Source organism: Camarhynchus parvulus, chromosome 9 (genome assembly GCF_901933205.1).
Source record: "Camarhynchus parvulus chromosome 9, STF_HiC, whole genome shotgun sequence".
In the NCBI taxonomy this organism is placed as follows: Eukaryota; Metazoa; Chordata; class Aves; order Passeriformes; family Thraupidae; genus Camarhynchus; species Camarhynchus parvulus.
In genome coordinates this window covers 8,978,899-8,993,161 of record NC_044579.1, presented here as the reverse complement: position 1 = coordinate 8,993,161, position 14,263 = coordinate 8,978,899, and the positions used below count along the sequence as shown (strand labels likewise).

Below are 14,263 nucleotides of genomic sequence, written 5' to 3'. Positions count from 1 at the left end.
GGCAGCGTTCAGAGAGTTACTGCTGTTCCTCTCCTTGGCCAGGTCTGGTAGATAAAATTATGGTGACAAAAATCTGGATTATGTGCTGAACCTCTGCTCTGCTCAGGCTCACCCTTTCAGTTTAGCAGCCATGAAGTCTGGCATATTTGGAGTCCACCAACCTCACTGGCTGCTGGAAGGAACAAGTGTTCTTCTCGCTCCTCTGCAGAGGCTCCTGTTCACTCTGAGTGCTTTTAAGGAGCTTCACTGTTCTTTCCTAGCCTGCAGCCTTCTGGAGATGGAACACCTCCACTGCATAGCTCTTAAAATTTCTAGGCCACAGCAGAGTGAAAGCTCACCAGGAAATCGTCTCAGTTACATGGCTTTTAATAGAAATCCTTGAGGTGGAACTGTCGAAAATCGGATCAGTTTCACTCTGCTGAAGCCTGGAAAGGCTGCAGAGAAGCTGGAGCAGTTTCAGCTGTTTGAGACAGCTCTATATTAGCTTATCCTAAGTTCATGTTTATGGCTCTCTGGATCTAGCTCTTCTGGTTGTTGCTATAACTTTTCTTAAACGACAGCATACATTTCTAGCAGAATAAACAGTATAGCAACTGAAGAGAAGTCTTCTACTGGTATTGAACAAATTGGGCTTTATGGTTGCATTGATTAAATGCTATGGGCTGAAAAAGCTCCAGTTATTCTTTTGTTGTAAAGCTGAAGCCTTGCAATGGAAGTTAATGTTGGGAAAGTTCCTTACACTGTTCTTCCCTAGTAGGTTATCTTGACCCCTAAATGACTTCTTAAGTACTGGAAAAAATAAATTACTTAGGCAATTAGGTAACAGGAATTAGATTAAGTTCAGCATATTACCATATGTTCCTGAGTTCACCTATGTTTCTCCTTTGAGTTACATGTTTCGGTCAAGTGAATGCGAGGGCATGATACTGAGACTGAATGGTGGGTGTGGAGATAAACAGAGTATGGTCATTGTTACAGCAAGATTTCCAGGATGAAGCAGATTAGGATTCATTCAGCTAACATATTTTCCATGGAATAGTAATATTGGACACACAGACTTTAGGAACAAATGCACCTGCAGGAAGGAAGAACATTAAGTAAATAGGCAAAATACTCAATGGAATTCTCTTTGTAACATTTTAGTTTTGCTTGTTATTAATGTAATAGAACTGTATTTCTGTAGGCTGCAGCACCACCTGATTTTTTGTAGGTTTAATTCTGTTGCAATAAGGCTTCCAGTCCCTCTGCTGACTGAGTGCTTCCCAAGGACATGGGACGACCAGGAGGTCTGTGTAGCCGTGCTATGGTTGTAGCAATGTTTCTGTGGCTGCTGAGACAGCTATGATCTATCTGCTGGGCTAGAAGGCAGCTTCCCAAAATTATGTTGGTCTTTGCTGTGCATCAGACTTGGAGGGTTCTAAGAAAAAGTGACACTCTTGTCTCATTTTTCTGCCATCTCCTCCATCCCTCCTTGTGGAGGTGGCTAAATATAAGTAAATAATTACATGCTTGGCTGCCTTGCATGTCTGAGGGAGCCAGCTGTACTCACCTCTTCACATTGCCTTTGCTCTGCTATTGCAGATGCTTGTCTGTGCTCTACACATCTTCTATTAAGCCTTCCCTCTCCCTCTCTGAGGGTCTCTTCCTGCCTGTGCATCTCCAAAAATCTTGATGCTAATCATCTGAGTCTCCCAGTCCTCCCTTCAGTGTGCCCTTGGGCAGGCAGGTGTGCGTGCTCAGGTGTTAAGACATGAACAGCTGTGGCAGGGTGAGTTTGCTTAAATGAGTATTCAAAAATAAACACCTCTGATGAGGTTAGTCTTGTTCATTAGACACACAGCTCTGCGATGAGACAGCTCAGGAGTGCTGCATGGTTTGGAGCTGCTTTGCTTCTAACTGCAGAGCCTTCTTCCATTGCACATGGGAGCTGTTAGGCTGATTTTGGACAGGCAGCATGTGTTAAATTCCAGGGCTGTTGGCTTAAGTCTTTTCTCAGTGAAATATCTGTCTTTCCTCCATCACAGGTGGAAAGCTCTGGGTGGGGAGGTATAAATACAAAGTACTGCTCTTTCTGTGATACTTTGCTAGGTGACCCTACTTACAGGGTGTTTAAAATAGATACCAGTTTTGGATAGTAGCTGGTACAAGTGAAACTGTGCTTTCCTTCTTCCCTACCTTTTGGTAGCTTTGTGTTCTGAAGAAAAAAGCTGTTCTGTGCCAAGAAACCATCAACTGCAGAATATGAAGAGTCCTTGTACTTCCTTCTAAACAGCAACATTTCCTTCTTGTTATCCCTAAAAATTAAGATTGTAGCAGAATAGTGTAGCCCAGAGCAAATCTCTGGGTATGCCTGTATCATTTTTGGATTGAAGGGAGTATCATTTCCTAGTGTCTGTTGTGTGCTGCTATAGATAGAATTGCAAAAACACATCCTTTGTGCGTGTGGCACTGTGTCAGGAGATATTTATAATAAATCAGTCTGTTTTACACCACTCAGGTATTTGGTACTAAAGCGTAATATCCTGAAAACTGCTCCTGCAGACATCAGAGAACCTGAGTGCTGTTGCTTCATTAGTAAGTAGTTGGCTTTGCCACTGAAAGGTTTACAGCTCTGCTGGTATCTGAGCACTGAGCTGAGGAACAGTATTTTCTGATGGGATTCTTAAATGCTCCCATGTAGAGTAACCCTGCTTCTCAAGTACATTTTTTTTCTAGCTGAAGTAGCAAACATTGAACTATTTTCTTAAAAAACTTGGCTTTTTCCATTCAGGGAGGGAGATTTTTTTTTCAGTAAGTTGTGTTTGAGATCTGAAATGATGATATATTTTCATTTGCAAGTGGATATTGCATCTTTAATTGTATTCTTTTTGGACAGAATTGCAAATTTCCACAGTGACCAATGCAAACCTAGTGAAAATAATTTTGGATCTGTCATAAGAAATTAGAGTTCTAGTCTGATGATTTTTGGTCCACTTTGGCCACCTTTTAATGTGATGGTAATTGATTTGTAAAAGGAAATTCGGGGGGCTTTAAAAAAAAAAGTAATGTTTGACCTAGGAAAGCCTGTCAGGCAAATCTAAGTGTGTATTGAAGCTGCCTAAATGGATCTCTTACAGAGGGAGGCAAATTCCAAGTGTCCTGGATCTGTTCATTGGTAATAACATAACTAATTTGAATTGCTTTTTGTGTCTAGTGCCTAATTTTTTTTTAAGTAAGGCTATTACAGTTTTGGTTTGTCAGATAATCGCTGAAAGGAAAACACTGAGATTATAATGCAGTTTCACTGGATCCTGGTTGCTGAAGTGTGTTTTCACTGTAAGATAAGCTTATGAAGTACTGCCCAAGCTAACATAGTAAATCTTTCTCAGAAAACATGTCTTTGCCTAGGGTGGAAATATTGAATGGTCATTGGATAACCACTGCAGTAAAGGGGTCAGAAGAATTCATTTTTAGTTTGGCATAATGCAAGGAGTTTCTTCCCACCTTCCCAGCACAAAATGCTGCTCCTCTCACAAGTTATACCTCCTTTAGGATTGCCTCCATGGCTCTGCCCTGTTGTGGGAGATGTTTGTATCTCCCAGCTGAGTTTTTCTAGACCACCAGTCTCTAGTGGGGCCCTGTTACAGCCCCTCTGTGCTCAGCCCCACTGAAGGGGAGGAGGATGTGTAATGAGGCAGTGGGACTGTCAGAGATGTATTCAGGGAACTCAGGTTTCATACTCTGGTGGCAGATTATTGCTGCTGTGACTGAGATTCCTGTGCAGCACTTTGACAATTGAGCCAGGTGGACATTGGATCTGGGTAGTTGTCTCTTCTGAGCTGAAGGTTTTGTCACGGGGATTCCTCGTGGCTGATGCTTTGCTGCTCTAGACCCCTGAGCAGTAGATGTAGCCCTGATATCAACAGAATTTTGACTTCAAAAGGAGCAGCTACAAGCTATAGGGAAGTCTACATCTCTTAGCTCCAGGAGTAGAGAGTTCCTCATGTCTCTTCTTCCCTGTCCTTTGTTTCAGGAGCATTTGCCCTTAGTAAATGTGTGTGATGCTATTTAAGATACTGAAATTGGTTAAAAAGAGGGGTAAGAAGAACTAGATAGTTAGGATGGGCTTCCTTTTTTCTTTCTGTTGATGGAGTAGTTGTAGATCCCAGACTCTACCTGCTGGAGTCTCTCATAATCCCAAGATTTTTTGGGAGGGATGCTGAAATTAGAGAGACCACTACAGAAGACACTTTCCAGCCAGCCAGAGGGCCCTGGTTGATGCTGGCCATGAAGGAAAAGGCAAGTCCTATCATCTGCCATGGTGGGAATTTGGGTGCTTTCTGATACCTGTACTGGGTTCACATGAGGCTTGACTTCAGCAGGAAGTGGGGCAGTGCCCCAGCCCAGGCCCAGGAAGGCCCGGCCCCCCATCTGCTGTTCTCCTGTGACAGCTGTATCCTGGTGCTCCTGTGCTTTTGCATGTGTGTGTGTGTTACTTCCCTAGGACATCCCTGCTGGCTTCTTTTCACCAGAGAAAACTGCTTCAGTGAAAATGTCTAAGTGACTTTCTGGGGGGATGATCATTGGAAGGCTAAGTGGAAAAAAGGCAGTGCTAACAAGGACATGTTCCTCACATGACTCTGGGTGCTTTTTTCATTCTTGCCTGCTGAACCTTGAGTCACTGCTGCTGTTCTGCTGTGCTGGGAGAGCAGTGAATGCAGCTCTTGCTTTTTCCAAAACACGTTTAGTTCTGGTTTCTCTTCCCACCAGTGTGTGCTGTTCCTTGGGGAGGGTTCACTCCAGTTAAGCCCTGGGCTTGTGGCAGGTGTGCCTGGAGGCATGGCCTTTGGAAGGCTCCCAACTTCCCTGTGTCCTCTGCCCCGTCCAGTTTTCCTCTGTTCCAGATCATTTTGTTCCTTGCCCAGGCTGTCTTTATGATTGACACACCATAAACTGATCGCTCGAAAATTTATAAGAAAACAAAATGGCTCCTGGCTTTCATTCTTTGCTAAATGATTGCCTGGTATGACCTTTAGCTGGCAGAAACCTTAGAGGAGGCAAGCAAATCGGGTAACCTTGGTATTCCCCACTTTTTAACTGCTTACAATTTTACAAGCAATTTTTTTCCCTACCATGTTTGTCACCATGAAACTCTGGGTGGTTTTATCCTGTAGTAATACTGGTTTTGGCAAGTCTGAGATCATTTCAGTAGAAGTAAATCAGAAATGGTTTTGCTGCTTCTATTATTGGGGCTTTTGTAAGAAAAGTAGATTTTTATTTAAACCCCTGAATACCTGTTTGTTCTCCTCTCAGCATTGCTAGCAAGTCAATGAAGATAAAATAAAAGCAAAGTCACTTAGAAAAAGATCTCTGGGGAGAGGAAGAGCATATCAGAAGGCAAAGCTGAGGATAATTAGCAGCATATGAGAACCAGAGTGTGTCATTAGAGCAAAGCCGTCATTGTCAAGCTGGGGTAGCATTGCCTGGAGGCAGTGCAGTGTCCCTCTGTGGGGACACAGCCATCTGTGAACGTGCCCTGGTGGTGGTGGGGCACAGCCAAAGCCTTGGGGAAGCTGCTGTCCCACTGCCCCCCTTCCCCAGCACTGGTCCTGCCACCGGCGCTGCTCCATCCCTCATGTCACCAGCAGCCAGTCTGGGGCTCTGTGGGACAGACAGCCCCCATCTGGGGACCAGGGTCTGTGTGTCACCACAGAGCTTCTGCAGCCTTTCTCACATGGGTGAGTGCTGCTGGCCTCCTGCAGCACAGGCTTCAGCAAAACGTTGCTTTATCTCGTGTCTTCTAAGGGAAGCAGTGACAGCTACGTCCCTTGGAACTTGCAGTCGGTGCCACGACTTCTCTTTAGGAAAGAAAGATTTCTTTTGAACACTCTAGGCCTGATTTTAGCACATGTGCTCAAGATGGATGTGATTACCATACAAATGGAAAAAGTCAGCCATCTCTCTTGAGCCCTCCAGACAAGAGCACATGGATGCTTCCATCCCAAAAATTCTGGCAGAGCAGTAACCAGAGGCTCTCAGCAGGGATGCAGCTCAAGAACAGCCCAGTCCCAGCCTTCTCCATGGCAAAGATCACTTTGGATATTTGTAAACATTAAATGCCAGCCACCTGCAGTAGATGCTCCCAAACTCACATACCTGAATATTTGAAAATTTCAAACTAGAAATTAGTTGACACTTGATTTTAATGTTATCAGCATCTGGTCCAGAGATCTCAGGGGAAGGAAGCTCTTGGTCATATGTAGTGATTAGTTCTGTAAGGCTTTTCATAAGCCTGGTCCACAGCTGAAGAGGGTCAGCTTAGTAGATATGATTTCACTTTCAAAGATAAACACACATTTTATAACCCTATATAATGTTTTTAAAGGAAATTAAATATTAAATGAATGTATGCAGGAAAGAACTGCTTATGTAATGTTAATGACTTCAACTAAGAAATGCCACAAAATTCTTAGCCCATGATATTTAATAAACAGAACTTGTTTCTACCACTTTGTCTGTTATGACTGATATAGTCCTCCTTACAAAGTTGGGATTTATTTTGATTTTTGTTGTTTTTCAGCACATCTGCATGGTAAGTGAACATGTACCTGCTATCTGTTGTAGTCCAGAGAAATAATAATTACTTCATGCTTGGCAATTCTAACACCTGAGAGATCTTTTCCTTTCAAATAAGTCTACTACGTGCATATTGTATTGTACTTTAGAGCAAAGGCCCGGGACAAATTTGTCATGGAAATGTGCTACAGTAACTGTCCTGTGTGTTTGATGCAGGGAAGGCTGCTGGGGTCACTGGGGTGCACAGAATAAAGCAAGATGATGGACCCAAGGCCAATGATCCCAGGCTCCTCCCAGATGAGTTTCTTCAAAGGACAGCCAAGGTAAATCCATGGAGAGTGACAAGTAAGCACGTGTGTGCTCCCAAAGGCTGAGGGGGACCAGGCCTGGCCTCCCTGTAGCCTCTGTCTGTTGATCTTTGAGTCTCATTCTCCATTTCAGAGAGAGTAATTGTCTGATCTGATAAAAATCAAGTGACTTGTTATTTTTACCAATTTTCCTAGGTTAAATTCCCTTTGTTTGTCATGCAAAATTACTTAGCAAGATTCAGGAAAAAGATTGGATATTAATATGAGTGTCAGGATATCCAAAGTTGTCAGAATTAATTCTTACAGACTTTGGAAAGGCTGCTAGTACTGTTGATTCAAGATTTGAGTCAATCTCCGAATTTTAAGAGACCAGAAAAGGGCTGCTGGGTCAGACTGGGTCAGGTCTCTTCCACGTCTTGTGCTTTCCCTTGCAGCCTCTGATTCTGGTCCTGTTGTTGGCTGGGCTGCTCTGGTCTCATCCAGTGTGGCAATTCCAGCACTCAGAATTGTGCAGAGGTGCAGCTCCTGAAACCTTTTGGAAGGACTCTTCTGTATAAGCTTAGGAAATCGGCTATAATGTTTCTGTTATCCAGTGATTTATTATGGTCTACAAAAATATAGCCTGGATGAACACCTCTCTGGAACAATTATTTAGTGATATTGTAATTTATTATTCTTTTCAAAGCCATCTTGTATAAAGGTAAAATAACCCCTAACTTCAGAAGGCACAGAGAGAAGGAGAGAACTGCCAAATTCCCAACAGCACATCCTTTCCTGTGGTTAGCGTTGGATCTGCCAGCGGCACCGTTTTTGGACTGGCCTGGTCTGTGCTGACTGTTGAAATCACAGGCCGAGAATACAAATGAAAGATTTTACAGGAGTTGCTTGTATTTTGTGGCTAATTCCCTGCATTTGGAAGCATCTGCTTCTTGTCTGGTTTTGTTCTGTAATCAAGAAAATTGCTGTAGAGAACTAGCACTTGGAAAGCACTTAGCTCTTCTATAGCCATGAGCAAGATGGCAAGGAAAATACATTGTAAATAGGTACTCAGTTAAAAAGTGCACACACACATATACACATACAGGGAAAACAAGATATAGACCTTGTGACTTTTCCAGTTACTCTGCTGAACCTTTGGGTATTCTCATTCTGCTGAATAAAGTAAGTTTCCCTGAAGGTATTAATTGTAGAAACTTGCCTCTCCCAGGTGGTGTATATTTTGGAAAAGAAGCATTCTCGAGCAGCTACAGGTTTCATCAAACTTCTGGCTGACAGGAATAGTGAACTCTTCAAGAGGTGTGCCATGTTCTCACCTGTGGACCACAGAGTGCCCAGGGTCTATGTGCCATTGGCTGATTGCCCTCCAGACTTTGTGAGCAAGCCTGAGGCCTATTCACAGGTGCTCTTCATCTGTCGCATCGTGGACTGGAAAGAAGACAGCAACTTTGCATCAGGGTATGTGGTTGCCATCAGAACTAGAGATGACTGACATTTCTAGTTGGAATTTTTGTTTTCACTTAATTTGTTACAAACAGTAGAGGCAGAAATCTGTTAACAAGCTGCTTGTCTTGTGTCCCTCTGATGGATAAATTATGTTGGGATGAAGGGCAGCTCATCATTAGTTAATCTCATAAGTGTTAAGTTCTTTGAGTGCTTGCTTCAGTGCTGGTGCATCCCAGCATTGATGAGTGCATGGTCCAGGGGGAACACACGTGCTCAGCCTGACCAGCACAAGCACCATGGGGTGCTGGCAGCCTTCCTGTCTTACCTCCCTGTGTGGAAGAGTAGTACACAATGTGCAGACATTTCCCTTCTGCCAGGGGAAGATCAGTGGCTGTGAGGCTCATCTTTAGTTTTTACGCCTTTGCTGGTAAGAATTAGAAGGAAGTCACAGATTTTTGTGGTTTTAATGTTGCATTGGTTCAAGGAGGAATAGTAGAAATCAAGAGAAGATTCATTCCCTCCTGAAGCATGTGAGAAGGGTGTTGTACTCTGTGTGTTTCATCAGGCAGTGTAAAGTCATCACTGTCCAGAGTTCAAATTGCTGGCAGTGCTGTGAAGAAGGAAATTTTAAGCCAGTGCTACACAAATGGCCTATACTGGACTGGATCCAGATTGCAAGTTTATTTTGCCTCTCCATGAAGAAGACAGTGGTTTTCAGCATTTTCACTTTTTTCTTTGCAACTACTGTAGGGTGCCAAACTCCCACCTGGAGTGGCCAGGCTGTTTCTATTGAATGGGTCTCAATAAGAAATGGAGGATGTTGGTCAATCTATTCAGTTATCTTGGGAATACTTAGTAGTCCTGGTTTAGTTCGTAATCCAGAGTGGATAACTCTGTGGCCATACTGTGGTCAGATTTTACAGGTGCATCTGGATGTAATCTGGAGCATATGCAGTAGTGGGAGTTTTTCATAAAGTCCAGTTTTCTCTTCCCCTTGCAAAGCAGTTCTGATGGGGTAGCACAGCTGATGTACAGTATCAGCACTGCAGGTTTGGGAGTCCTCAGCTCAAATTGCTGGTAAAGCTTAAAACTTAGAAAAAACTTATTTAAGAAAAAGTGTGATGGCACAGATCTATCAGCCCTAGAACTAAAAGTAAACTCAAGTCCCCATTTCACAGAGTTTATCAGTTGTAGCTGATTTGTATGCCCAGTAATAGCAAGTTTCATGTGTGCTCCTTGAGAGCCACGTGAGCCATGAAGTCACTCAGTGTTTCCTAGATAAACTGCAGTGCATGAACTGCAGTGGCCTCCCTTTGAGCCCCACTTAACTTGGGTCTGGCTGTGCTGTGAACTTCACTGAGAATAAGTTTCTTACTGCCAGAGATTTGCTTTGTCTTCTTTGACTCCAACTGAGAAAAGACTGGAGGGTGATTGTAGTGCTTGGCTTCTTGTCATGAACAACCCCCCCTTTTAGCAGAAACAGGGGAAATTAGGAGGATGGGCTAATATATTTTTTATTGGCTAATGTGTGTGTCTTTAGTCTGTACTTCTGACAATATTGGATAGTCTCATCTGTCTGGTTTGATCCTTTCCAAGATGTAAAGGGTGTTGTCAGGAAAGAAAATGTCCATGATTGTGTTCATACATAGTCGTTTCCTCTGGGAGTTGGTTGCACTTCAGTAAGTGCCTTGTGGAGATGGGAGCATAAAACCTTGGTGACCCCTTTTGTTTTTTGCCATAAGTAATTCTTGTTTAAGTACTGAAAGACAAGGAAACCTCTTGAAGGTCCCAAAGGATTCTGTTTGCTTTTGGGCTTGTTTTTAAGCTCATTTATAAGCCATGTTGCCTTGTTTATAATGAGTTGTGTTGCTGGTCATGGCCTCCCTGAAGGAGAGAAGAGCATGTGATCTGCAGTTATTTACATGCTTTGTTTTGTGAATTTTTTTGTGCACCCCTTACTTATGCCCACAAAGTTCCTGATATGCCTTTGGCACCACCACCATGGTTTTGAAGGTGTCTGGACAGAGAGCCTGTTGGTCATTGCCCTGCACTGTCTGCTGGAAGTGTGACAAGGGAAACTCCCTCCAGAGTTGGCAGTAGTGTCCCCTGGATGCCTTGGGTGTTTCTAGGTACTCTCCATCCTGCAGCTGAACTCTCCCAGACTGGTCATGCGCCTTCCTCAGCTTTCCTTTTCCCTTGGGAAATTCAGTGCCAGGTTTCCAAGCACAGTTAATGACCCAGATTGGCCTTCACAGTGACCATGTGTGGGTGGTGAAGTGAGATGCCTCTGCCAAGAGTTTGATGGTGGCATTGGCCACCCAGGGTGGTCACCTACACAGGGGCAACCTGAGAGTCCATGGAGGTCCCTTGGGGAGGGGGGTGCGTTTCTGTGTCATGATTGCCACCTGGTGGTCACCAGTGTGACACTGTCCCCTCTGAAGGCCACCCTGTCACCCCGACTGTGCTGGGAAGGAGTGAGGAGGAACTCATGGCTCCAGGTCATGCTGGCCATGCCCAGAGTTGAGCTGCTGTGCTCCCTCCTGCATGTGAAGCGACTTTACCTTGGCAGTGGAATGCTGCATAACTGTACCTGCTTCAGGTAACAGGTAAAGCAAATTAGCTCCAAGACACTCTCCTTTTCCAGAGAAATATTGCAAGTACTGCCAAGTACTGTTATTTTCTGGGGACTGTTTTCAGTGTTGGAGTCCAGTGTTGTTTGGAGTGTTAGTCCAGATGTCTCTGCACTTTTGCAGATGGTTAAGGTGGAATTTTTTTGTCCCCACACGTGATGATGGATGAGACTATATTAAAAAACAACTAATAGAAAAGCATGGAATCACTGACTCCCTCTGTGTCACATTGGGCTTGTGACCATTCTAGCTCGGGATCTTAGATATTGGTCTGTCATGGTGACATGATTTGTTCCAGCTTTTGCAATAAAATGAAATGTTGCAGGGTGTTATTTCTCTTGCTGCTGTTTCCAAAGCCACTTGAGTGGCTGGAATTCCTTTCATCTCTGGCATTTTATTCCGTTTTTTTTTTTTAATTCAAAAGTGTATTTCCTGTGAGGGGTAATAACCAGATACCTTGGGTGGTACAGTGTAAGGCTCAAGGGAAGGTCCAATCCTCTCAACAGAGCAGTGTAGCTCTGTTGAAAAACCTTCTTGCAAATGGGAATGTCCCTCAGTAAAGCTTTGTTCCCTTGGCACAACTAACCACCTTGTGGGAAAGCCCCATCCGTGCTGGGAGCACTACATTGCTCCTGCGCTCCGATGGGACACGGCAATAAAATGAAATGTTATGGCAGCTACAGGAAGGCAGCTCCACGATGTGGAGCAGAGCTGGACTGTGCTCTCAAGCACTGGGCTTCCATGGCACAGCTCTCTGTCCCTCTGACGCTCAGCCCTGCAGCCCTCTCACCATCTCCACTGGCACCTGTGGCCTTTCTCAAGCCTATGCAGCTCTGTGAGCTCTGGGCCCTGGGCAGTGGGAGCACCCAGTGGGGCTTCTTCCTTAAGGACTGGTGGCTTGTGTGGGGGGTGTTTTCCTGCTGATGAAAGAAACCCTCCATGTAGGATGACTGTGGACAAATCTGCTCCAGGAGAAACTGAGCGAGGGTGTTACATTCCCAGTGAAGGTTATTCACTCCAATGTGGGAGCCTGCCTGGCTTTTCAAAGGAAACGAGCCTTATGTAATCCTGCTTTGTCTTTTTGGAGAGTTCTTATCATGTAACCTTTGAATGCAAAGGCCAATTTCAACTCAGTGGAGTTGAAGTGGAGGGGAGAGAGCTCAGATGTTCCTAGAGATGGGTGGCTGAATGATGAGTGTCACCATGAGAGGGAAGATGGCAGCTTGGGGGTGGCTCTGCCCCAGGTGCACATCCTGGCAAGTTAGACTCTGGTGAGTGGGCACCTTGGAGCAGTTCAGCAATCTTGCAGCTATGGCTGATTTGGAGTAATAGCCTGTTCTGCCTCAACCATGGCATGCTGCAGTCAGTGCATGCTACACCATGTCTGACATCAATCCAGGGGTATTCAAGGAATTCAAGGTAATGCTCCCTCATCAGCGTCACAGAAAAGAAATGTTTACGTCTGTAACCATTGTAACTCTTTTTTGCCTTTTGACATTTAAAAAGAAAAAAGAGATGCACGCAAGCCCAGGGTGTCACAGACACCGTGACTCCCTGGGAGTGAACGTCTGAGCGCTGCTGGGCCCAGTGCCCGTGGTTGTTTATAAGCCTCTTGAACTATTCTTGCTACCCTTGGTGGCCGAGGAGCCCCAGGAATGATTCTGCAGCCTGGCTGTTACTCTGGGGCCATTGGTGATCCTATATGCATTACCTTTGATCACATGCTGTCCTGTCAGATTTTGCTCTGATGCAAGTCATCATGCCTTGGTGACTGTAACATGGCCCCAATTAAAGTCAGTTATACACTTTTTATTTCAAGGTACTTGGGAAATGTTCCCTGGAACACTGTAAATCAAATGTTAATTACTATTAAAAAATATTAGTCCTATATCAAACCTCTGGGTAAACCCCTTATGGTTCGTAATCTAATTTCAGTAAACGGATCAAGAGGAGCATGGGTTTGAAGAGTGAGCTGGAAAGCACTCTGGCATTCAGAGGTGCTTTCCATGGCTTGTCCTGTAGATGTCCAGCCGCCCTCCCCGTGCACTTCCCAGATCTGCCCTGCCAAGAGAAGGGACACCTAAGGCTCAAGTTCTTGACATTTCTGCTGGATAGGGCAATGTGTCCTCTCTTTTCCTGTTTTGTTTTTTCCATCCTTGGCAGCGCTGGTGGGTCTGTAGACCCACAGGCTCATTCTTACTCAGTCCCAGCTCTGCACCAGACGCTGGAAATGAAGTGGTGATTTCTCTGTTTTATTATTACTGCTGAGAGAGAGGGAGATAAAACTGATGCCTCATTTATTTACATTAAAATAAGGATTAGACTGGGACCCAGCTGCAGGAACAGAGAATTCAGCCACGATGCCAAATGCGCACGTATTTCTGCCATACAGTTTGTACATAAAATTGAAACAATAAAGGGAAATATCTTTTATCCTTGTTTTCATTTTTATTTTAAAGCTAGACGATGTGAACTCTACAATTTACCACACCATGAAGCGAGCAATCCTTTCCAGCATATTACACAATGTGACAGGTTTATTACACAGCCCTTCCCGTTGTGAAGAAAGAGCTTTGCTCCCATAAAGAAGATGGGCTCGCTTGTGCTGAGAGTTTGGGGTTTGTTCTGTGGGTTTATGGCACATTTGAAGCCTTGAGACCGTCTTGCTTGTCCAAATAACAAGTGCACTGTTTTGGCCCTAATTTAGGAAAGTAATTAGTGTCTGTTCTCACTCATTGGAATTAAAGCAGAAGGATCAATATAATGATTGTGTATTTTATGCAGTGGAAAAACACTTATTAGAGTGGCTGTTTTTGTGCTGTGTTATTACCCCTCTCTTTTGTGTCATATTTTGATGGATTCGCCTTAATTTCAGTTGTAATCTTCTTGGGTCAGGAACATTATCTGTATTGACTGTAATGTGCATTGGCCTAATGGCAGTATATTAAAAAATAAAAAGGTAATTTAACTCTGTACTGTAGAGCAATTTAAATGTGACAAAGGGGACAGGGGGAGCCACCGTGTGACATGGGTTCTCACGGGATATTTGTAATCAGCTGGAGGGGGAACAAATGTCTCGCTCCTTTGGAGTTCTGCTTTGCACAGTGTCCAGAGCTGAGCCTTGTTTGACACCAGAGCTGTTGGACAGATCCATGCCGGGGTTTGCACTGGAGCAGATGGAAACTTTCTACAAGCACAATTGAGCAGCAACTTCATCTACATGTGTGCAGAGTACTTCATCTAATAAGGGGGGGGGGACAATTTCCCCTGTCTGGGACTTGTTTCTAGATCGTTGGCCCCTCTCCAGTTAGCTCTGGGTTCAGAGGC

The 14,263-nt window shown here is 44.3% G+C and overlaps 1 protein-coding gene across 1 annotated transcript in view; it reads left to right on the top strand.

Moving 5' to 3' along the window:
- The window catches only part of DIS3L2 (DIS3 like 3'-5' exoribonuclease 2), a 179,647-nt gene that overhangs the window by 62,382 nt on the left and 103,002 nt on the right, over window positions 1–14,263 (top strand). The window contains exons 8-9 of the mRNA XM_030954141.1: window positions 6,772–6,878; window positions 8,071–8,318. Of these exons, the coding sequence (XP_030810001.1) occupies window positions 6,772–6,878; window positions 8,071–8,318 (355 nt within the window). The remainder of the gene's footprint in view (window positions 1–6,771; window positions 6,879–8,070; window positions 8,319–14,263) is intronic.